We start from the raw sequence: 23,447 nt of genomic DNA on the forward strand, positions 1-23,447 counted from the left end.
TCTATCAGAAATAATTTGCAAAGTTGGTAAAACATTTCATCTCTTTGTACCTTAGTAGACTGATCTACAGGGTGTTGTGGCAGTTTAGGATAGCTGAATATCTAACTCAGATTAATCCACAGTTTACTCTGCTATTCAGTATAAGACATTTGGATTTTTCTGGCTAAAGGAAGGCAGGCTAATGCTGTATAATTTCCTTTTACAAAGGAATAAAATCTAATAGCATTAATACATGACACAAAAAATGTAAAGGGCATTCTAATGTGTTTCTTAATATCATGCATGAATAGGCCTTGGTCTTTCCTGTCTTCCAGATCTAAATAAATGAAAAATGAAAATCAAAGACGTACGTGTCAGAAGCAAAATGGCCCCTTTCCACCAGCTGATATCCATGCTCATTGACTGCATTTACTCGCTTTTTCAGCACCAGTAGCACTCGTTCAAAATCCTCATGCCGCTTCAGGAGGCTCTGAATAGAACCAACGTGGTCCTGAAGATATGGAAAACAAGCATGACCACACCCCACGTTTGCTGAGCACGACCCCACCTCCCACATTCACTGGACCTTCAACCTTCAATTGAAGGCGTGATGAGAACTTCTGTGAACTTGGCAGATTCCCACAAAAATCAAAGCACTTTTAAGTGGGTGGAGTATTTACAGATGGATGAGGTGGTCAGGTGACTTAACATTCAGCAGTCGGTTTGCAAATGGTGCTGAGAACGTTGATATGTGAGGATGCATGGAGATGGTCATCATGTCCCACGTAAGATGTTCCCAGGAACTATGCTCCAACATCACAACATTCCCAGCACCATTCGGTTGGCAGCAGGTTGTTGAATTCAGCCGTTTGCCTTTTCTTAATGTTAAGGAGACAGGGGGAATTGAAAGATTGCCCTCAGCCTTCTCTTCAATTAGTAAACATCCTCTCATTCTGAATTTTCACTTTCTCCTTACTCTGCACTGCATGTCCATTGTATTCTCCTGATCTTTGGGTAGATTCCCAACCTCCCTAGAATCCAACCAAACACTGAGAAGTCCAGGTTTGGATGTTCAGATTAGCCCTAATCCCACATCATGGTGCAAGCATATTTATTCCTTCATTTATCATTTTTATCTATTTCATAATATTTATACACTGTTTGATCATGTAAAAAACCTCAAAACAGTTTACCAGAAGTTAAATTACTAAAACAGATTAAAATTCACAACTTCATTATTCTTACAGCAGTTTCAGAGATGGCATCAGATATGTTTTAAGTCCCAGCGCCTAGGGCTTGCCGATCGAAAGGTCGGCAGTTCGAATCCCCGCGGCGGGGTGCGCTCCCGTCGCTCGGTCCCAGCGCCTGCCAACCTAGCAGTTCGAAAGCACCCCCGGGTGCAAGTAGATAAATAGGGACCGCTTACCAGCGGGAAGGTAAACAGCGTTTCCCTGTGCTGCGCTGGCTCGCCAGATGCAGCTTTGTCACGCTGGCCACGTGACCCGGAAGTGTCTCCGGACAGCGCTGGCCCCCGGCCTCTTGAGTGAGATGGGCGCACAACCCTAGAGTCTGGCAAGACTGGCCTGTACGGGCAGGGGTACCTTTACCTTTACTTTATGTTTTAAGTCATAATATACTATAGCTTATTTTGATGGCAACAAACCAAGGCAAGTCTAGGGCTGAGGCCGTCCATAGACCCCTCTCTTCCTCTGGCGCAGCCGTAATCAGGAGACTAGAATATTTCATTTTCTTTCTGATTAACCTAAATTCAGCATTATATTAAAATCCTAACCTGTGGTTAATGTAAACCTTAGTTAATTGAAACAAGGTAACTTCATAAACCATGGTTTAAAGTTTCAAATAAACCATAATTAAGGTTAACCACATTTTGTTGGGTTCAGAGCACATGACAAACTGTGGTGAATCAAAAACAGAAGAAAAAGTTTCTGATTTCCTACTTTCAGTTGTGTCAGGAAGGGGAAGGGGAAGAGGGGTATACAGGCCCAGTGCTGAGCTAAATTAATTCTCACCACAATAAACCATTGCTTACATGACGTTCAAACACAGCCACTATCTCTGGCATATCTTCTATCTCTGCCTTCTTCATTGTGCAAGCAAGCAGCCTTCACAATAAACTTGTCAGTGAACATGCCTAGGTTTTTCCAGTTAGAATAACTTAGGCTTTGCTAATGTCTCACTACAAGGTTTTCCATGATATCAGAACACATCATCCTTGAAACCAAGGAATTTTCTCTACTCATACAACTCATGCGTGTATAACAGATGTATATAAAAATACATATATAAATGCTGTCTCGGTTTTCTGCAGAGGAGAACATTGAGATTTTTTTAGTGGGGGACGATTAATAGCATGGCTTAATGATCCCCATTCTCAGATATATGCAAGATTAAACTGCAAAAAACCAAGTGTGTTTTGTATTTGTTGTGGTATTTTTATATCTCATCCTAACTCTAAATATTGGATGAGATCCAACGTAGCATGAAAGGTTTTAAAAAAATATTTTTATACCAATAATTTATTACCTCAGATACAAATTACTAACTTCTACTCTGAATTTAAATATGATCAGCTTTGTAGCCATAAGTATTTACCTCAATATTATCAGTTCGGAGAAAGGCCTCATGGCTCGAGAGAGCAGCATGAATGCCATTGATTTCTCTGTTAAATTTCTGAAGTTCAACATCTTCCTGGAGCTTCTTGCGCCGCTTTACCCACAATTCATCTAGCTCATTCCTTTGCTGAGCAAGCTTTTGCACAGACTCACAGATTTCCAAAGCCTTGGTGTTGAATGGGCCATCCATTATCTTCTGACCCAACTCTTGCAGCTGCTTAAACCTGTGAAAGTTCCACGAAAATGGCATGTATTATTGCCATAAGTGAAAACCACATCTTCATCAAGAAAATGCATATTTCCTTAAGAATAAATTATTTTAATGACCAGTACTTTATTCATGGAAACCTGTTACTTTTTCAGTCTTCAATTTTCGTTTTTGGAAACTTGGAGAAATGTGATCTATAAATAGCTATATTAAGGACAAAGCAATAAAAAGATGTTTTCTGAGGAAAGACCATGGGTGGTATCCAATTAAGTCATACTCAGAGTAGACCCATTAAAATAAGTGGACTAAAGTTAGTCTGGTCCATTAATTTCAGTGTGTCTACTCTGAGTTTAGCTTAGTTGGAAACAACTCTGTTTTTAAAGTTCCTGGAATTTGAATTAAATACAATGCTTGCACTGATGATGTAAATAAAGTATGCATTTGGTTATGATATTCAATGTCATTTTGCTGATGAGTCTAACTTATTTTCATACAATGAACTCTTGAAATATCATTCAATTCAAACATGCACATAGCAACATACACATACAGTACCAGAAGTTTAGTAAGGATACCCATCATAGGTCTCATGCTCTTCCCTCCCAAGTAGAACAGTATTTGGTACCATGTAAGAGTGCTAAACATGTTATGGGACAAAGGTTAATTAACATGGTGCCCTCCATATATCGTTGGACTAAAACTTCCATCTGTTGCAGCCAGCATGGTGAACAATTGGTGAAGATGTGGGATAAATTAGCCTCATATAACCAACATGGTTAGCACTGAGGGGGTTAAGACCATAGAGTAAGCTGTCCTGCCAGGTTTAGCTAGGTCACACCATATCACCTTGGGAGGAAGGGTTACCAAACTCTTTGTTCTCTGATTTCCACCCTACCACTAATGAGGTCTAAGCTGGCTGTTCCAAGTTAAGACCACATGCCTTAAGCGAGCCATCTTTGTGTTTCTATGCAAATCAGTGATAGAAACTGAAATATAAAAGCTAGGAGCTAAATGGCACCTTAAACCTAGGTTATGGGCGCAACAACAGAACATCTAGGCGTGTATTTTTAATAACAAGGATACAAAGCTGAAAATGAATGAACTGCAGCTAAAATATTATGTTCATTTTCACATGGTCTGCCCACCCCCCTAATATTCTTAAGGGGGTAGCTGGAAGTGGGGAGGCAGAAAAAGGTCCTCCTTTCCTTCCATTCTGCAGTTTTAATCTGAAATCTTAGGCATGCTACTGAGCCCAGAGCTCAGAAACTGCTTGCGCTAATGAAATTCCCTGTTGAAAATGCACCTAGAACAATGGGAATTTTGAACACTGATGCAAATAAATCAATCTTTATTGTGTGCATATGCCACATCTGCGTCAAGAAGCTGATGTACCCGATAATTAAAAACTCTATAAACTTATTTACATTAAAAATAGCACTCCTTCTGCTAACGTCTGTATTCCAGAGATTAAAATCATTACTCATTCGTCAGCCAAATAATTTTAATAATAAATAAATAAATAAATGAATGAATAAATGAATAAATAAATAATAATAATAATAATAATTTTATTATTTATATCCCACCCATCTGGCTGGGTTTCCCCAGCCACTCTGGGTAGCTCACAGCACATATCAGAACATACTAAAACATCAAAAATTAAAAACTTCCTGATACAGAACTGATGCAGAAACATTTACCACTTATTGGAACCTAAGTTATTCTGCCTGTCTTTTCTTGTTGCTGTATGGAAAAGCACACAAATCTGACCTTTGAAGAGTTTGAAGCAAACCTTTGAAGGAAACCATTTTTAACTTATGCAGTGTGTGGTCTCTTTCTATTCTAAGGGAAGTGAGGGGGGGGGACTTTGAAAGCAACTTTGAAGGGGTATTTTAAAGGCCCAACAGGCTATATTTTCACATTTTACTTTGCTGCACGTTCTGTGATTTTAAATCTCTGCTGAGGCTCTTTCACCAAAGAGTACTTGCCCTAAACCTGGATCTAGGCATCCAGGGAATTCTCCTTTTTCATTATACCCATATCTAGTATTTTTCCCTTTTACCAAGCCAACACAGACATGATGGGAATTGTAGTCCAACAATGTATGAAGGACACCATATAGGCTACCCTACTTCAGGGTCTTCTCCTTTCCAGACTTCCTTTATGCCTCTCTTGCAAAATATGGAATTGGTACACACTCATACACCTTTGAAGAAGATCTTTACCTGTGGTTTTGACTGTGTATCTCTTTCAGCAAATCCTGGTGTTCCTTTAGCAGCAACTCTGCAGAGGCCACATCTACCCCCATTTCCTCGCTGGCCATTTTCTCTCTCATGGCATCTGCCCACCACAGAAGTCGACGGCTGTCTTGCAGGAAGGCCTGTTGGTCCTGTGCTACTTGCAAAGCCTTCCCCTTCTCATCTGCCTTTGACTTTAGCAATAACAGGAGCTCCTCCATATCTTCAACCTGTTCTGTTATGGCCCTGCTCTCTGCGGGATTGGTATCCTTGATCCTGCATAATGAAGCCAAGACACGTTTTTGAATTAGTGCTAGGGCTCAGATCAAGTTCATTATGACCTGAACTGTATTCCACCGGTATCCATCAAGGAATGTCAGCTGGGAGATTTGGTTGGATGTGCTGGAGAAAAGCAAAAACATTTCCTTCTCTTAAGTGCTACCCTCAGCTCCTTGGATGAAAGGTGGGACAGAACAATGTAAGAGGAAAAGGAGGGAACCCTATTCTGCATGCTATGGGGCTTTGAATGTGGGCAGCAAAATAAAATAATAATAATAATAATAATAATAATAATAATAATAATAATAATAATAATTATTATTATTTATGTATTTATACTCTGCCCATCTGGCTGGGCTTCCCCAGCCACACTTTGGATGGCTTCCAACAAAATATTAAAAATAAAATAAAAATTCAGACATTAAAAACTTCCCTAAAATGTACCATGATTCTCTACAAATTCCCATGTACACAGTTAATGTGTGTGTGTTTTGGGGGATGCCTATGGGTTGTTGAATTGTATGATATGTCCTAAATCTTATCAGTGCCCACTAGTGCTGTGGATTATTCATTCTCCACAACCAAACTAGATCCAAGTTCCTAATAATTCAATAAGGTAGAAGACCTGTTTGAAAAAGGGAAGGAAGCCATTACTGCACCCAGAGACAGCAATTCTTGCTGCTACCCAGCAAGAACAGAATACATGCCTACCAAAGTAGTCACCAGATCTCCCTATTCTTACTTTAAATCCCCCTGAAATCAGGGCCCCCAGGACCGACTACAATGCACCAAAGGGCTGGTTTCTTACGATTTGGCGACACTCTTCAGGTATTCAATTTTTCTCTCCAGCACTAAGACCTCTCGCTCAAAGTTTGTCAGCTTGCGCGCCTCAGCCGACAGAACAGTAGGCACGTTCCCATGTCCCAAGTCCTCAAGGTGGGTCATCTTGTCTTGTAGCAGCCCTTGAGTGTCCTGGCAATCCTGAAGGAACGTCTTCACGTCAGCCACGCCAATCAGCATTGAGCCCTTCTCCTCTTTCAGTGCTTCCAAGCGCTCCCACCTAAGAGCCGAAAAGTAAAGAAGGCTGCGGCAGTGGTGACTATGCTGTTGGACTATGTGATGAGAGAAAGGAACTCTGCACATGCTCAGGGACATTTTACTCTAAAGTTAATGCGTCTCAACATGAGGATCACATTCTTATGAACAATACGATGGTGGTTTCAATTTGTAGCCTGCTCTTGATTGCGTGAGCAAACAGGCACCTCAGTGTCTAAAGCAGGGATGGGGAATGTGTGGCCATTCAGAAGCTGCTGGACACAAACCTTCGTAAGCCCCGGATAGTAATTTATGCTTGTATATTTCAATGGATTTCGTTTATTGTATTTTTGTGCTGCTTTTCACTCACATGAGTCACAAAGCGGCATGCATACAAAAAGAACAACAGTAGAACATCACAATTGCAACTTAAATTATATAAAATAATTAACAAATCATCAATAAAACAACCACCTTCTAGAAAACGCTATGTCTAAACTGGAAGTTACATTTAAAGTAAAGCTCGTCCCTTAGACATAACGGGGCTAATTCTATATATGAACCACCATTTACCTCGCATTTATCTCTTTCTGATGGACATGAATCTCATTCTGTTTTCCAGGACTGCTCTTTGAAAACATATCTGCTAAGCAACTGATCTCATCCAGTTGCCTCTTCCCAGTAGCCAATTCCGTTAGAAAACTCTGAACAACAGAAGTCAACAAAGACAGCAGTAATAATTTATTGTTTAGCTCTTTGACGTTATAGAATTTAACTAACAAAAAGAATCTTTGGTAACCTGCTTTACACATCAGTATCTAGAGTTTTCCCCCTTGAAATTCTAGCATGAAACTGCTGAATTAGAACTGAATAGGGTGTTTACTTCTCAGGAATCAGACATGAACTGAGATCACCAACTGCTGCTTTTGTGAATGGTCACTTTGCTTATGTAGTGGTTTACAAAGAATGGTCACAGACTTTTTTTTATATTTCACTGCTGTTTGATGCACTGATTACAACATTTGTGTGTAAGCACCCACCAGGGGTGCTGACTTGCCCACCCCCTTTGAGGGGACGTAGCCATATGATGCGTCACATGACACCACCCGGCATGTGCCGGGTGGGGGCAGGATGCGCAGAGGACAAAAGCAAAGATCTTTATTGTCCCAGCTGCTGTCTGGCTCCTGGCAGCCCCCTCAATATTCGGGGGGGGGGAGCCCCCTCTGCCCCCTATACCCGGCACCCCTGGCACCCACACACCCACACCCCTGCCAGCTGAGCGTATGATGGAGTGAACTGAAGCCCATGCTATAATAAATTTCCTCGTCTTTCAGAAGCTGAAACTCCTGTTTTTGCTGCTACAGACTGAGACATTTCTGGAAGTTCTCTCAAGGTTATTATCTTCAGGTTACTTTCCCAAACAGATTTAATTTACTTCCCACGTTAACTTCAGTGGTGTGATGCTTCACTTTTACCTAGTTGTTCCTGTTAACACTGAGAAGCAAACAAGTGGATAGTCCACATTCTTTTTTTAGTGAGCAAGTGATGTGAAATAATGATTCCTTTGAAAATCCACACTTTGAAAAACAACAGGAAATTTCAGAGTGATTCAAAAATGTGTCTATTAAGAGAAATCCACACAAAAACACTGAAAAAAATTCATTTATGCAGAAATGTGGAGAACTGGATTTAAGATTGGAAAAATGAGAAGTTCAGCCTGGTTTGAAAACAATTCAGGACCTCTTGATCTTCTCAGTTTATTGATACTGTTTTAATGCACTTCAACTTCTGCTCCATCCAAGTGTCTTCAGCATGGGTCAGGGGTAGCAGCATAATACCACCCTCCTGGGATTTTGGCCCACAGGTGATTATTTTCAAAGGTGCCTATATTTATAGCAGTTGACTACTGAGCAACTATTGTTATCAACAATAAAACGGACCTATGTACTGTGTAGGTTTGCAAGTCAAAGGCACAACTCCATTTCTAGGGCTAATTGTTTAGCCTGTGCTCCTATCACTGCCTTGTTTATGAGGTATTAGAACTACAACAAAATGAATTTGAAATAAACAGGGTTTTTTCTTCTTCAATTTAACCTAGTAGGCTTTTGACAGTTGCTGGGAGTCCCCCCCCCCCCATAACATATCTGTCACTTTTTACTAAAATCAGAAATGGTTCCTCTAAATTCAACCCTGGCTGACAGACTGAAGTAAATTATGGCTCTGAGTAAGAATGCCAGGGAAAATGTAGGTGGAAACAGCACCTGGTATTTATGCTGCATAGTCTCCACATTATCTGCTGTTGGCTGAATAGTCTGAACAATTCTCTCTTTGTCATCCATCCAAGACCGAAATTCTTCACAGGAACTGTAGAACTGGTAGAGTCGGATCCTTTCTTCTAACTCTTTTCTCCTGTGCTGTAGGATTAAGTATCCAAACACTGTATGAGAATAAATATGCTATGATACAAATATACAAACATATCAGCACAAAGGCAGTATATGAGGGTAACAGATTAAAAACAAATTCAGAGCTGAGGCACCAACAAATTACCAAGAGTTAGCTATTTGTGTAAATCTGGTTGCTAGTCCTATGTCATGTGCATTAGTACTGTCAAATGTGAAACATGTGAAAGATGGGAGTCATGATATATTTGAAATTTTGCTACTGTCCATAGATTTCAGATTAAATTCTTCTCTCAGGAGAAACTGAGAGAGGATTCTCAGGATATAATGGCTTGGGCCAGCATACCCAAACATTTGTCTTCACTCATGGATGAATTGCAAGTCAAAGGAAGAATGACATGAAAAGCTTTGTTAATAGCACCATTTGTTGTAGAGAGCTATTCTTGGTGGTTGCCCTCAAACATTTCTCTGCTATAAGTCTGAGCATTTTTTTAAAAAAGTCAGCCTCTTCCATTTGAGCTGGTTTTCTTCATGACTGGAGGAAACTGGCAGGGATGGTTTCTCACATATTGCCCACCTGGAGGTTTTGCAATAGGGCAATTAGCACATTCATTTATATAAAAAACAGTCTTCAGCAACACATTTCAGGATTCTTGGTATCTTCTCTGCAGAGTAAACTCTAAAAGCTACATTAAGTTTTCATATCTGGAGCCAGGATAGCAAAAAACAAAAACAAAAAACAAAGGCTGCAATGCAACTCTATAAACAATTACTCTATGTCTTTAAAAAAAGAGAGGGAGAACTCAAAATATTATGAGAAAAACTTGATACCTCAGCCATGGTCTGCAGTTTTTCATATAATAAATTAATCTTATTCTGAGCTTTCCAGATGTTTTCTGTAACAAAATGAGGATCAGAGCCAAATGGACTTGTTGGCGTAGTTTGGGCAGACATGCATGACACAGAAAGACTAGCTGGCGCTTTCGTTACCCTCTGGACTGTGCTGCCATGGATCTTTGTGTTTGCTGTTGGCACCGATACCATCTGTCAAAAGAAATATACAAAAAAACCTGAATTCTGTGTTTTTGAGACTGGCATTGCTCACAAGTTCAAATTAAATTTACTTTCAGTTTTATTTCAATACGTAGCCTTAGCTTAAGATGCTGATTTCTGTCTATGTACACATTAGACATTTGCACACTGCTGTGTGCACCAGAGAGGGGGTGGGGATTTCTCCACCCAGTGTGCATGACCTGCTTGCACCACCACCACCCATGAACTCCTGTTCATGAAGCTCTCATCTGTGTATGCACGATGGTTGTCTCAAATGTACATACCTCAGCTCATGTTTTCAAATCAGATGGAAGTTAGTTTGAAGGGAAACACATCAAACTACAGGTTAACATATGGATTGTGGCCAATGTCGTGTGTTCTTGGCTTCAAGCATCAACAGTAGGAGTACAGTGGAGCCACAGTAAATGGTAATGAGAACATAGCCTTAGTTGCATCTAGGATAGCAAGGTCTGAAGATAGCAAAGACCTTTTACAACTATAGGAATGTTGTATCTTACTTTGCTATTCCCAGAATCTCTAAATAGCAAACAAATCAAAAGTGTTTCTGAGTTTTAAAAATGAATTCGCCACCAGATGTTGCAGTAGAAACACAATGGCTGTTCTCTCAAATGGCTGCAGTTAAGATGTGACAAGGCCACTTTTGTGTGTGCATTTGAAAGAATATTTTTCAAACAGCAATAGATGTGAGAACAATAGCTGAGAATGTTACAAAATTGCTCTCACAGTTTTAGAGCAAATAGTTGCTTTATCAGAGTTAAAAATGTAAATCTGAACTTTACATCTTCCAATTAGCTCCCGAAACAAGGCCATGGCTCCTATCATTTTCACCCAAAGACATTTTCCAGCACTTCCAGGCTGGCTGGTGAGGACAGTTCTCACAAAATATTCAAGACGACTTTACCTCAGCTGAGTTACTAGTTTGAGGATAGGGCTTTCAGGTGGTTTAAAATACAAATACTTCATGTTCTGCAAAGTCAGTATGAGATATTATGGGACAACAGTAGGCTGATTAGCATACAATTCTAGGACATTGAGTAAACATAAAAATAAGAAGATTGAAGGCACAATTCTACAGAAAGAAAAAAATGGTGTTTTGAGGGAAATATCACAACACAGGAACTGAAGATGAAGAGGAGAAAATTGTTTAATTCAGTCTAACAGACAAAATCGTGTCTGCATCTGCTTTGGTTTTATTTGGGTTCATCAGCAATAGCAACCATATTTGGGCCAAACTGATCTGTAACTTAATAGAAACGTGATAAAAAGATAGGACGAGTGCTACCTACCACTGATGCAGCCTGCTTTGCTACAGAATGAGCCTGCTCATCCAAGTGGCTTATTTCGGAAGAATACGCAGCTATCTCTTTCTCCAAACGAAAGTGGCGATGCAACAAAGCTTCTGCACTGGATTCATCCTTCCCGTAATCCTTGCTAGCTAGCAGGGTTTGTTGCTCCTGCATCCAAGACTCCACCTCATCAATATCAGCAAAGTACTGAGGGGGGAAATAGGACAATTGTGTTGTTATATCTTGCCTGCTTGTGACATACTAGCAATATCACATTAGGAGAGTAACAAATCTGAACAAAAGCAACAATTTCTTCAAGACTCAAAGAGAAGAAAGACCGGTTCTTTTTGAGCATTACTGTTATTGCAACCTTGTAAATAAGTGACTTGCCTGAGAAAAATTCAGCTAGGCTTCTGGGAGGTGAAAGAAGAGGGGCAGAGAGAACCCTACCTCCATCAATGACTTGCTGGTGGTGGCTTTCCTGGTTTTTATGCTAGGTGCAAATGAGAGACCAAGAATTCCACCCCTCTTTTCTTAGCCTGCTCATTCACCTGTGTTCAATTCCTTGTCTCCAGTGGCAATTAGACAAGTGCTTAAATGCAAGGCTGTGCTGTTTGTTGTTGATGTCTTAACAAGACCTTCTAAACTTAATGGACAGGCTAAGATCTTGTTTAGACTTAATAATAATCAAGTCAGTTCATTTTGAACAGAGCTGCAGACCAACTTACCTGTTTGATGAGAGAAGCTGCCTCCAAACTGGTTTTACGTCTGGCCACCTCATCTTGGAGCTGCTGCCACAATTTCTGGATATTGTCAGTCTCCTTCTGGATGCTCCTCTGATTTGAAGGGTTTTTCTGACCCAGTTCCCGGCCCTTGCATATGATCTTAGAACAAATCAGTTGGTGGGAGTCACACTCAACTTGCAAAGCCTGCCAGGTGGAAGTCGGAGGATCATAATTACTGGATGTCATCATGAAGCCAAATCCAGTCATGCTAGTTTGAATGCTGTTTTCACTTCTTTTATCCACTTTACTATTTCAGGAGTGATAACTATGAGGAATAACATCTCTCACCATTCCACTCGCATGAGTCAAGTGATCTTCTCTGGTGAAATCATTTATGCAAATTGTATTATACCTACCACCAACATTTACTGTGCAATCCAATATAGCTGAGCACCATTGTTTTCAGCCATACAATACTTTGATTGGAGGAAGCAGGAGGAATTAGCTATGTCGCAATATCTGGCTTATGACTGGGTCATCATAACTGGCAAAGCAACTGTCGCAGAAAATAAGAAGATAAACGATGGAGCTATGATACTAATCCCTAATGTAACACCAGCAAGTCCGCTTAACCACTTTTAGGGTGCGGCGGCCTTGCAGGGCAGCCAGTACCTGCCCCCCCCCCAATGCAGAGCAAGGATGCTGGGAATGCACACTCTCCCAGCTTGAAATCTGGCTCCATGCCAGCCTGCCAAATTGGCCAATGGCTGGCTAGTGTGGAGGGCAGGGCTCTTCGGAGGGAAAAATCAGGCTTCCTTCAGGTCAGCTTCCAGGGGGGATTTAAACAGTTTGTGCCAGCCCCTGACACCCGCTCTTTTTCATCAGTTCTGCTACCATATTGGGAAAATGCTCCGGGCTATCAGCAGCCCCCCTCCCCAATCTCTGAGTGTCCTTCAGGTGAGCATAGCTCTGGGAAAAGGCACCCTGTTCTTCTCCAGGGTGCTCTAGTGACATAAACCAACTTGATTTCTGCACACTAGCCGACTCTCTTGACACAGTAAAAGAAAGAGGCATCGTAGTTCTAAACTACTACAGTGGTACCTCAGGTTACATACACTTCAGGTTACATACGCTTCAGGTTACAGACTCCGCTAACCCAGAAATAGTACCTCGGGTTAAGAACTTTGCTTCAGGATGAGAACAGAAATCGTGATCCAGCGGCATGGTGGCAGCAGGAGGCCCCATTAGCTAAAGTGGTGCTTCAGGTTAAGAACAGTTTCAGGTCAAGTACGGACCTCCGGAACGAATTAAGTACTTAACCCAAGGTACCACTGTATTTATTGACACTATATTACACAGACAAGGAATCATGGTGCTCTCTCTGATCTAGCTCTGAGAGAGAACAGGCAAATGTGAAAGTACATCATATAATACATACAGATAGGACTATATCCGGTTCTCATGCTTCCTCTCAGACAGACCGTGTGATTTCCACTAATCACAAAATGCAGCCTCGGAGGCGTGAAGTTGCTAACACAACCTACCCACCCACTCCATTAAGTTTGCAGTTTAGTTATTGATTTGACCTTGCTATGGCTGCGGTGGTTGGCGTATTAGTGGGGCCGGGTAGGAATTTGGCTATCAGGCAAATTGGCTATAGTCTGGGGGTTTTTTAAAACCAATTTGCATATCACAAATGCAACAACAGGGGCATACTGTTCCACATAAGCAAATTAAACAGTGTTTCTAACAAATCCAACCCTCACAACCCTTAAGGAGGCAAACAAATAAAATAACATTTCAGAAAGAGAAAACCAGAGAGAAATAAACAAGTCCCTTTTAGAATTTGATTGCTTAACTCAAGGCTTGTCACATCAAACTAGCTAAACCAATCAAGAGGCAAATAGGGTGATACCATTGTCTACCTAGACCTATTGAAAAACCACAATATAATCAGTCAATTTCACTGGCTCTGGGCTGATTATGTCTGCACATTTCAAGCAATATTGGTAAATTTGTAAGTTACTTTGACCTCATATCTCTAACAGTTTCCCATTCCATCGAAGAGTTTTATAATATTAAGATCTTACGTATTCCTTCACCACCAGTTCCCACCCCACCCCATTTTAGAACTGTTATAAATCTTTTGAACGTGTACTTTAGTATCTATGCTACTAGAAACAGTGTTATGTACTGAGCTTGGATCCTAGAACAATAGGCAGGTAGGATCCTAGAATGCAACAACCTGATTGGCCTGCAGGAGCAAACCAATCAGACCCCAGGAGCTGGTTAATCAGCCTATTAGGCAGGTAGGATCCTAGAATGCAACAACTGATTGGCCTGCAGGAGCAGCCCAACCAGGCTCCAGGAGGGAAGCAGAATCAGCCAATCAGATGGAACCCATTGTGTAGATAATGTATATAAAGCCTGAGGTCGGGGGGGGGGCGACTCCGAGTATATTTCAGCTAGAAAATTCTGAAAGCCCTCTAAAACCTGCACAAGTGATCAATAATTTACACGTCACTAACCTTATGACTTTGAAGAGAGGCTGCAATGTGACTGAGATCACGCCCTACTTGTCCCGCCGTCACCAGCTTCAATTTGTCAGACAGCCAAAGCTCCTCTTCTTTGCACTCATGGAAAAACTCAAAAAGCTTTAAAGCATTTTCCAGCTGATATTGTCTATTCCAAAAGGGGGGGGGGGAGATGCATTTGGTAATGTTTATAAAGCCACATCATGTTTTTTCTAGTACATCCAGCATACTGGAATCTGGATTAATCAGGCTTCCTTTCTCTAAGCTGGACCAGCCACCAATGTAGGCCTCATTTGAAATATTTATTTATACTTAAGTTGTGCCCTGGACACTTCTCTGCATTCTCCTTGGTTTCAGGTAAAATCCATACAGTGATACCTCAGGTTACATACGCTTCAGGTTACAGACTCCGCTAACCCAGAAATAGTGCTTCAGGTTAAGAACTTTGCTTCAGGATGAGAACAGAAATCGTGCTTCAGCGGCACGGCAGCAGCAGGAGGCCCCATTAGCTAAAGTGGTGCTTCAGGTTAAGAACAGTTTCAGGTTAAGAACGGACCTCCAGAACGAATTAAGTACTTAACCTGAGGTACCACTGTACTTGGTTTTAAGGAAGTAGCTTTCAATTCTGCTTCAGAGCAACTATCTTTACCTAATGAATTTGAACAACACGAAGGAAGCAGTGAATTAATTCCTTTGTAACTTTAAGATAAGAATCCAGATACAATCCAAACAGAAGGCAGAGAAACCCCAGTATGTGAGCTCAGGGCTCTCAGTTGGGGAGTCTGATATACTTACTGCTGAACATGCATGGGGTACTTTTCTTGCTAATGCTGAATGTCAGTGGGTGTGCAGGGCCCCCTTCTCACTAACACCAAGTGTTTACAGCTGTGGGAATGGAGACAGTATCCATGCTGGCACGAGAGGGGCATGACCAGCTGTCCACTTCACAGTATATCTGAAGGAGCGTCTCCACCCCCATCATCCAGCCCGGACACTGAGGTCCAGCTCTGAGGGCCTTCTGGCGGTTCCCTCGCTGCGAGAAGTAAGGTTACAGGGAACCAGGCAGATGGCCTTCTCGGTAGTGGCGCCTGCCCTGTGGAACGCCCTCCCAGCAGATGTCAAGGCAATAAACAACTATTTTACTTTTAAAAGACAACTGAAGGCGGCCCTGTTTAGGGAAGTTTTTAATGTCTGACACTGTATTGTTTTTAATATTCGGTTGGAAGCCGCCCAGAGTGACTGGGGAAACCCAGCCAGATGGGCGGGGTATAAATAAATTGTTGTTGTTGTTGTTGTTGTTGTTGTTGTTGTTGTATGTTCAATGTGGGGGTTCATACAAACACCCCTGACATCCCACAATTAGGATATTCTACTCATGAATTTCTTAAATAAAATAATTGGCCAGCCTCCTCAGGAAGAACTGAGTCACAAAAAGAAGAAATTTACCGTGTTTTGCAGAGATCCACAAGGTTTTGATGCAGCTGCTGGAGCATCCGATGTTTAGATTGAAGCACATCTGGCTTGAACGATTTACCTTTGACAATCACTTCTGTTCTTTCAGTGATATGCCTGACCCTTTCCCCAAGGGAAGAGATCTGAGAGGCAACCAGTTTATGCTTCTGCAGTAAATCTACGGCTTCCAGGAGCTGTTTACCACAATCCTGGGAACTCACTAGACTCTGGAAATTAAATGAAATAGAAATGGTGTTTATCGTCCTCAAGAACCTGCGCGAAGAAAATGGCTAAGTTACGGATGACTATTTGCCAGATGGTAAATTTACCACAATGTGCATGTAGCCACTTATAAAACTAATAATCCTTTCAACTTCTGGGAGGAGTTTTTACAATCAGAAGAATAAGGGAATAGTGACTTGCACTAAAGTGCAGGAGTCTACACTATTGGCAGGATATTACTGATGCCCAGTTTATCAAGTTGTTACATTCATGCAATGGTAAATTATCACCCAATGTCAGCTAGGAATCATCAGATGGTATCCAAGGCCCACTAATCTCAAAGGAAAGAGGCAAATTTCATCCACATACAGAACATATTCCAAATGGGTATAGCGATAATAAGCACAGTGCTTAGTTTCCAACATGTACTGTGCCTGGTTGCTAGACTGCCTAGAAGTCATGCCCTTTGACCTGAATTCTCCTAATCCCAGAAGTGTGGGACCAAATAGGTTATGATAAAGGAAGGCAGTTATATGGTCATAGGTACTCCTGGCTTTGGAAGCCATGCTAAACTTAAGCTCAAATTAAGCCTGTATGCACTGCCTCTGTACGGATTCAGTTTTATAATCTATATGTAACTGGCTTTCACTGCAAGAAACAGGCCTTTTAACCTAATGTAAAGGAAAATGAACAGATTTTTGTGCATGCTGATAATCTATAGCTCTTAGCCTCAAGTCCGTATTCTATTATTCTGGCAAGTGGAATATTTTTCATTTAGTTGTCCATGGAAAATCAAGTTTGTATTGACAATCGTATGCCTACATCATTTATTTATTTATTTATTTATTTATTTATTTATTTATTTATTTATTTATTTATTTCCAGTATTATTATTATTATTTATTGAATAAACAAAGAAGCCCGGGATGTCAATGACTATGTGCCTATTTTCAGACCTGAAGACACGATGTTCTTTCACAACATGACATCAATTGCAGTCTTTAGTTGTCACTAAAACAATGTGCTTGTTAACATGTAAAATGTATAACACGAGATACCTTCAGCCCTTTTAGTTCTTCTGTAATGGTATCAATGTCCCTCAAAAGGACCAGGCCTTCCTGCATCACCCCCAAGGAGTGTTTTTGTCTCTGGAGCTGGGTCATAAGGTCTTGCCATTGATGCGCAATGTCATTTTGCCTGGATAGGAGGGAAAACAACAACATGGTATATCAAAAGTTTCTGAGCAGAACTATGTATTTCAAGGAAACGCAGGGAAAACAATGAAAATGTAGGCCCTTGTCAAGTTCCCTCATGATTCCCATGTGGCTAGTTCATTTAACTAAACCACTGAAAATGTCTGGGGAAACAGAAAGGTCTTTCTTAGCTTGGCACTGAAATGATAGAAGTGTTGGATCTAACCGGTGCTTTTCTTCTAGAAAAAAAGGAGCCGGTGCTGTGTACCCTTGACTAAACCCAGAAAAAAGCACTGGCTTTAACCACAATTCTAAGAGGATTGTATTCTGCACAGAGGACACTGCACAGAAGGCCCTTGTGTCACCCATAACATGCCTCACCCAGTGCTGAAACATGGAGAAGGGTTTTCTCCCAAGATTTTATCTGAAAAATCTTCTTATTTGAAAAAAAAAGCAGAATGTTTCTCTTTTTTTAAAAAAAAAATCAGTCCACTGTCTATTCAAAAGCACGAATGTGAAGCATGGTGGTGAAGTCCATTGCCACTGTTATCTCTATCATTGATGCCTTTCTGAAAAGGGGAGCTACATAATTCATGCTACCAACACAACTGTTTTCTCTGTGTCCTTCTAATTCTCCTTAAAGCTATTCCTGCTTCTCCCACCTCCCAAAACCACACACTGCCACTTTTCAGCTCACTTCTTTTCAATCTGGATCTTGCCATGGTAGTTCTCCTGCTTGATTTCTGAAGCCATCTTAGACAGTGCTTTGAAGCGTAGGTCTCGGGAAAGCATATCTGCCTCAATGGCTTCAAGCTTTCTTGTGGCTGCCTGATGTTCCTCCACACTCTCGGGCTGCCAGTCGTTCTGCTTCTTTATTATCCCTCTCATGTCCTCCAAGTAGGCCTCACGAACAGCTGCTTTCTTCAGAAATCTCTGGACCAGTTGCTCAACTCTCTCCAGCCTCAAGAGCTCCTCCTGGATTGCTTTTCCTCGGTTGTGTTCTGCCTTCTCCAAAACAACCCATTCCTTCTCCAAATCTCTCAATGACTTTCCTTCAGGAGGCAGGTAGGCACGTTGGTTGTGGGCTCGCTGTTTGGTTCTGATGTGGAAGAAATTGGCTTCAATGATTCCCTTCTCCCGGTACTTGGGAGGCTTCTCCACAACGCGGAAGGTCTTAAAGTTGCCCATGAGAAGACGCATCTCCTTGAGGGAGTTGGGAAAGAAGCGATCGTCCAGTTCCACCACTTTGAGCTTTATCCATTTTAAGAGCTCTGAGACCATTTGCTCATACTGGAACTTCAAGTCATCCGTCTCCTTCAGGAAGAACACAATCTGCAGGGGGTGGGGGAGAGAATAAAATACTTAATCATATAACCTAGCATAGTTTTATGACTGACTTCAGTCAATCCAGGCTTTGGCTGAGACTAGGATGAGAGATTTGTTCCTTAGCCACAGATAATAACCATATCTAAATCTGAATTTGTGTTTGGGTGGGTGGTATGAGGTTAGATCTGCTGTTAAAGGCTGCCAAGTGTGGTAATGCAGTCTTTTTCTGTATATACCCAGAAGATTATTGAGACCAGTAACTGTTAAGAGTGAGGGTGTGTGTGTGTGTGTGTGTGTGTGTGTGTGTGTGTGTGTGTGTGTTTGCCTGTAAGTCTGAGTGCAAGTGTAGGTGTCATGTAGAATGAGGTAGCAGCGCATTAGTGGGTGTGGAATTTGTGTGGGTGTTGAGTGAGTGGAATTCTATTTTGTGGAGTTCAATGTTTTCTGTTTTATATACTGTGTTATTTTTTTTTTTCAATAACCTGACAATATTTTCTAAAGAACAGAAGTATAGAAGTATATAAATATTTGAAACAAATACACCTGGAAAACAAAAGCAGTCCTAGAAGTCTCCTACTTTGCTTCAAGGCCATGGCACAACTAGGGGAGGCCTAGAAGAAGAGGAGTTTGGATTTGATATCCTGCTTTATCACTACCTGAAGGAGTCTCAAAGCGGCTAACATTCTCCTTTCCCTTCCTCCCCCACAACAAACACTCTGTGGGGTGAGTGAGGCTGAGAGACTTCAGAGAAGTGTGACTAGCCCAAGGTCACCCAGCAGATGCATGTGGAGGAGCGGAGACGCGAACCCGGTTCACCAGATTACGAGTCTACCACTCTTAACCACTACACCACACTGTCCTACTCTTTCATCACTACCACAGCCCTTCCTGGGACCCAGATCTCCTTTCCTCAAACTGCTGGGGGATCGTTCCCACAAACTGCTGCTAGGATCAGGCCCCTCTTGAAGCCTAGAATTGAAGACCTGCTGCCAACTGGGACCCTACTTAGGATCTTCCAGCACCCACTCTCTGAGCACCTTCCATGTCTTTTCTGGATCCACTCAGCCCCTCCACAACACTTCCATGGGACTCATGATACATTTTAATACCAGAGAAAGAGGCAAGTACTTCACTAAATAGTGCTGCTGGGATTTTAAGGTGCAGGGTTCAACGTTATCACCACATGTTTTACCATAAATAACCAAACTCTGATAACCACCCTCTGCAATTCAACTGCTGAACCTTGTTGTTACTACGACTACTACTATTTAAACAAAGATCTGGAAATACACTCCCTCCACCAGTCTGCAATTTTCTGTTTTTGACTGTAGGTTAGGAATCCACAACCTTACTGAAGACTCTTGGATTCATTCATTTCAATTTAAACACAGGACCCAGCTATCCTGGCAAAGAAAAAAATGATTTATATGCGTTGTTTGTGCATTCTAACACTGTGACACCAGATGGCGCTGTGGAGTTCCGTTTTTGCTAACCTGATTTCTCATACAAAGTTTGTAACGCGTTTAATTGCAGCACTTCTTTGATGTGAGTGGATCCAGTTTTACAGTAGAGCATTTGTTGCCAAAACTCTCTGATAGTGGCCTGTAAGTAGTTGCTTCCCATAACTAATATCAGAAGCACCCATCAGAATATGATGAGAGGGGGCTCTGTAACATGGTACCATCCGGCACAGGGTTCGGCATTACCAGAGAAAGTCTTGATTCTGTTAGTCAATTTGAACTATCAGCATTAAGCATAAAATACCTGCACCTTCCTTGTGTGGACTGATTGACAGTCATGTTCATTCAGCACAGGACACAAACCCTATGGAAGCATCGCCAGAGTGCAAAAAGTAACCATCTTTCTCACATTGCCCTCCCCTTTCATTTGCTATTTTTGGTTCCGACTTCTTAATCCTAGCTTCTAAAGAGCTCAAAGCGAAATCCCCCAAACTACAGCAAACTACAACAGACAGCGCAGGACAACACTCCATGTCACTCTTGAGGAGGCCTCGGCCGGCCCCCAGTTGTTTCCTTGCTTTAATGAGGAAGGTGCTGAAACCAAACAAAAACCAATGAGCTGGAAGTGCTAATCTGCTTGCATCCATTTCAGAGCACACAAATAACAAAGCAAGCCCAGTTATGGGCAGGAGAAGGAGCAAAACAGAAGCACCAACCTTGAGTGCAGGAAAAGCTGCCTGGGGCATTAGGGCTCCGTTCTGTATGTTCTGCCATCGCACCCAGTTCTCGCTGAAGGATCCTAACAAATGCATGGTCACTGGAGAGCGGTGGGGGAAGGGAGATTTACCTCACCGCATGGATTCCCTCTGCACTCCCTGGTCACCCACTAGTCTTAGCGCATACTGAAGCTGCTTTGACACAAGGGAGGCTTCCCTGCCACAATCCTATTAGGGAACTCAGAGCTGCCTTATTGAGGGTGTCTGAGGTCAGCGAGAGATTATCATGTCTCCCTGTGTTTGTTTAGGAAGGGAGGGAGGGAGAAGAAGAATGAGAAGGGCTCTGCATGAAAGAACCCCGAGAGAGAGAATCCGAGTGGGAAGGAAAACCATTAAAGCGAGAAGCACACATAGAGCAGAACTCTGACACGGCCACTGTAAGAGGCAGTATGCTTCTGAATTACAGTTGCATTCAGGTCAGGTCTTGCTAGAAGTCTTACAATAGGCACCTGATTGGCCACTGTGAGAACAGGAGGCCGGACAGCATGGGCAAGTGGTCCAATCCAGCAGAGCTACTCTTAGGTTCTTCTAAAACTTGCAATGGGAATATCATGGAAGCATAGAATTGTAGAGTTGGAAATGACCCAAAGGTCCAACCACCTGCGGTGCAGCAATATATAGGAATAAATAGTAGAGCATGTGTACTGTGTGTGTGTTTCTGTCCCTTCCCACAGTCACTATATCTGTGAAAGCCTTCAGGTCTGTGCAATACCCAAGCTAGGTTTGGCTCCACAGAATGGTACAAAACAATTACAAAACTTTGGTATCAGTTTGAAGGAGATCCCAGATTTTGGGGTTCCTCTTTAATAAAGCTTCTGGCTGGCTCCTTTGGCACTGGCAAAGATCTACCAGGTTCTTCAGCCAGAACTTATCCTATTGGACTTGCCTGCTTGTCCATGGCGCCCTTGAATTTTTTTTTATATGAAGGTGAGCCCAAAATGGTGAAAACCTGCTGAGATTTGCCCCACACAAAGGAAACAAACTGCAACGAATTTTCCTACTGCATAAGCATTTGCCTTTTGATCATGGAGGGCTTTCCTTAAGCTGAATGTAGAGGAATATATTGACTTTTATTCTTCTTGTGAAAAGCCCTTGGCATTATCCACAGATTACATACATTAGAACTGATCCACCATCTGATTTTCCCTGTGGAGAGAATTTACTTGAGAGACAGGGTATGCTAATTTATGTGACCGCAGTGCACTGACTTTGGTGAGCCTCTTCTGGACAGTCTGGTCCTGCTTCAGCCTGGAAAAGTAATGGTAGTAGAATGACACATAAGTCATGATGGATCTCTCATCTGGAAATGGCACGGCCACATCCTCAGCATCCAGCAGCTTTGTGATTCCCAGCTGCTTCTCTGCCACAGTGAAGGCATTATTTAGGTTAATGATGGGCTGGTCATGCCTCAGGGAGCTGTACTGGATGAGATCAGGCCTGTGGAGATGAAAGAAGTGGTGATGGGGAAACATACAAGGAAGGTTATGTTTCGAAAATGAAATGAGGTGCACACCAAGACTTGCATGGAAAGTCAGGCGTGCCTGAGAAATACTACCTAAAGTGCATTTCAATCTTCCATTCACTACCCTTTATTTATTCAAGCAATTATTTTGCTTCACTTTTCAATCAAAAAGGCTTACATCAGATCAAATGAAAACAAGGCAGCCCTGGTCCATGGGTTTGCAATCTGAAAGACATGGCACATAAGGAAAACGGAATGGGTGGAAAAGGGAAAACAAGCAGATTCAGGCATCTGTTCTCAGATGGCCATCAGAAATGGAAGCAGTTCAGAAAGAGGAAGACTCTATTGAAGCTGGTCTCTCAGCAGAGCCCAAAGAATGGTGTTGGTTGGCCATTTCCAATCTCTTCATCTGGTTCAGCTGATGGAATTTCTAGTACGCGTAGTTAAAAGAGGCAAGTGAGGTTGGGAGGAGCATAGAGCAGCCACAACCAGATTTAGAAGACTTGAATTCAATCTCCAGTTAGCTAGGAAGCTCCTGGTGTGTCTTGGGTCACTCCACATTGTTGGGGGTGCTGCTAGGGTGAGACTACAGCAAGCAGGTCTAGGGACCAGCTCCTCAGGGTAGATGAGGAGGTGAGCATACAATGACGCCATTTCAATTACAGTCATCACAACATCCTTCCTGTAAAAAAGGACTTTATTCTTTAACACGGGGTGCTGTTGTGGAGCAGAGCTCCAGACAATCTCCTTCACCACCTTCATTGCTCTGGACAACTGAGGCTGATCAGGAAATCTGATCAGGCATTAGCCAGGGAATAAATGGGCCCCTTTTCTTTCTCTTTTGTTTTGAGGAAAAAGAAAGCATACGGGTTCCATCTGTTCCCTTCTTGCTGCCTGGGAGGTGGTGGCAAGAGAGAGGAAGCACAAAGGACACCATGGGAGGTGGAAGAGAAACTGAAACCTGAACTTTAGAAACAATCCCTATTGCCCAATCCAAGCCCCTAGCAGCTTATTGCAACAAGGAAGGTGGGTTTTGGTGTCAGGGCATGAACTTGGCATCTGATGTTAAGGGCTAGGTGAGAGAGAAACCTACTCTTGGGAGCTCAGAAGTCCTGCACCAAAGGCTGTGGAAATTCCCAATTCTTTATGCCAACCCATCCCAAT

General features: G+C 42.1%; 1 protein-coding gene across 1 annotated transcript in view; it reads right to left on the reverse strand.

The window, feature by feature from the left end:
* SPTBN5 (spectrin beta, non-erythrocytic 5) overlaps window positions 1-23,447 on the reverse strand; it is a 106,585-nt gene that overhangs the window by 76,618 nt on the left and 6,520 nt on the right. Inside the window, exons 6-19 of the mRNA XM_028723562.2 lie at window positions 22,030-22,258; window positions 17,957-18,591; window positions 17,125-17,263; window positions 15,839-16,071; window positions 14,387-14,540; window positions 11,862-12,062; window positions 11,134-11,340; window positions 9,605-9,817; window positions 8,633-8,785; window positions 6,945-7,075; window positions 6,145-6,396; window positions 5,046-5,333; window positions 2,593-2,836; window positions 351-490 (exon numbers count right to left, since the gene is read on the reverse strand). Of these exons, the coding sequence (XP_028579395.2) occupies window positions 351-490; window positions 2,593-2,836; window positions 5,046-5,333; window positions 6,145-6,396; window positions 6,945-7,075; window positions 8,633-8,785; window positions 9,605-9,817; window positions 11,134-11,340; window positions 11,862-12,062; window positions 14,387-14,540; window positions 15,839-16,071; window positions 17,125-17,263; window positions 17,957-18,591; window positions 22,030-22,258 (3,219 nt within the window). The remainder of the gene's footprint in view (window positions 1-350; window positions 491-2,592; window positions 2,837-5,045; window positions 5,334-6,144; window positions 6,397-6,944; window positions 7,076-8,632; window positions 8,786-9,604; window positions 9,818-11,133; window positions 11,341-11,861; window positions 12,063-14,386; window positions 14,541-15,838; window positions 16,072-17,124; window positions 17,264-17,956; window positions 18,592-22,029; window positions 22,259-23,447) is intronic.

This window comes from Podarcis muralis, chromosome 1 (assembly GCF_964188315.1).
Source record: "Podarcis muralis chromosome 1, rPodMur119.hap1.1, whole genome shotgun sequence".
Taxonomy (NCBI): Eukaryota; Metazoa; Chordata; class Lepidosauria; order Squamata; family Lacertidae; genus Podarcis; species Podarcis muralis.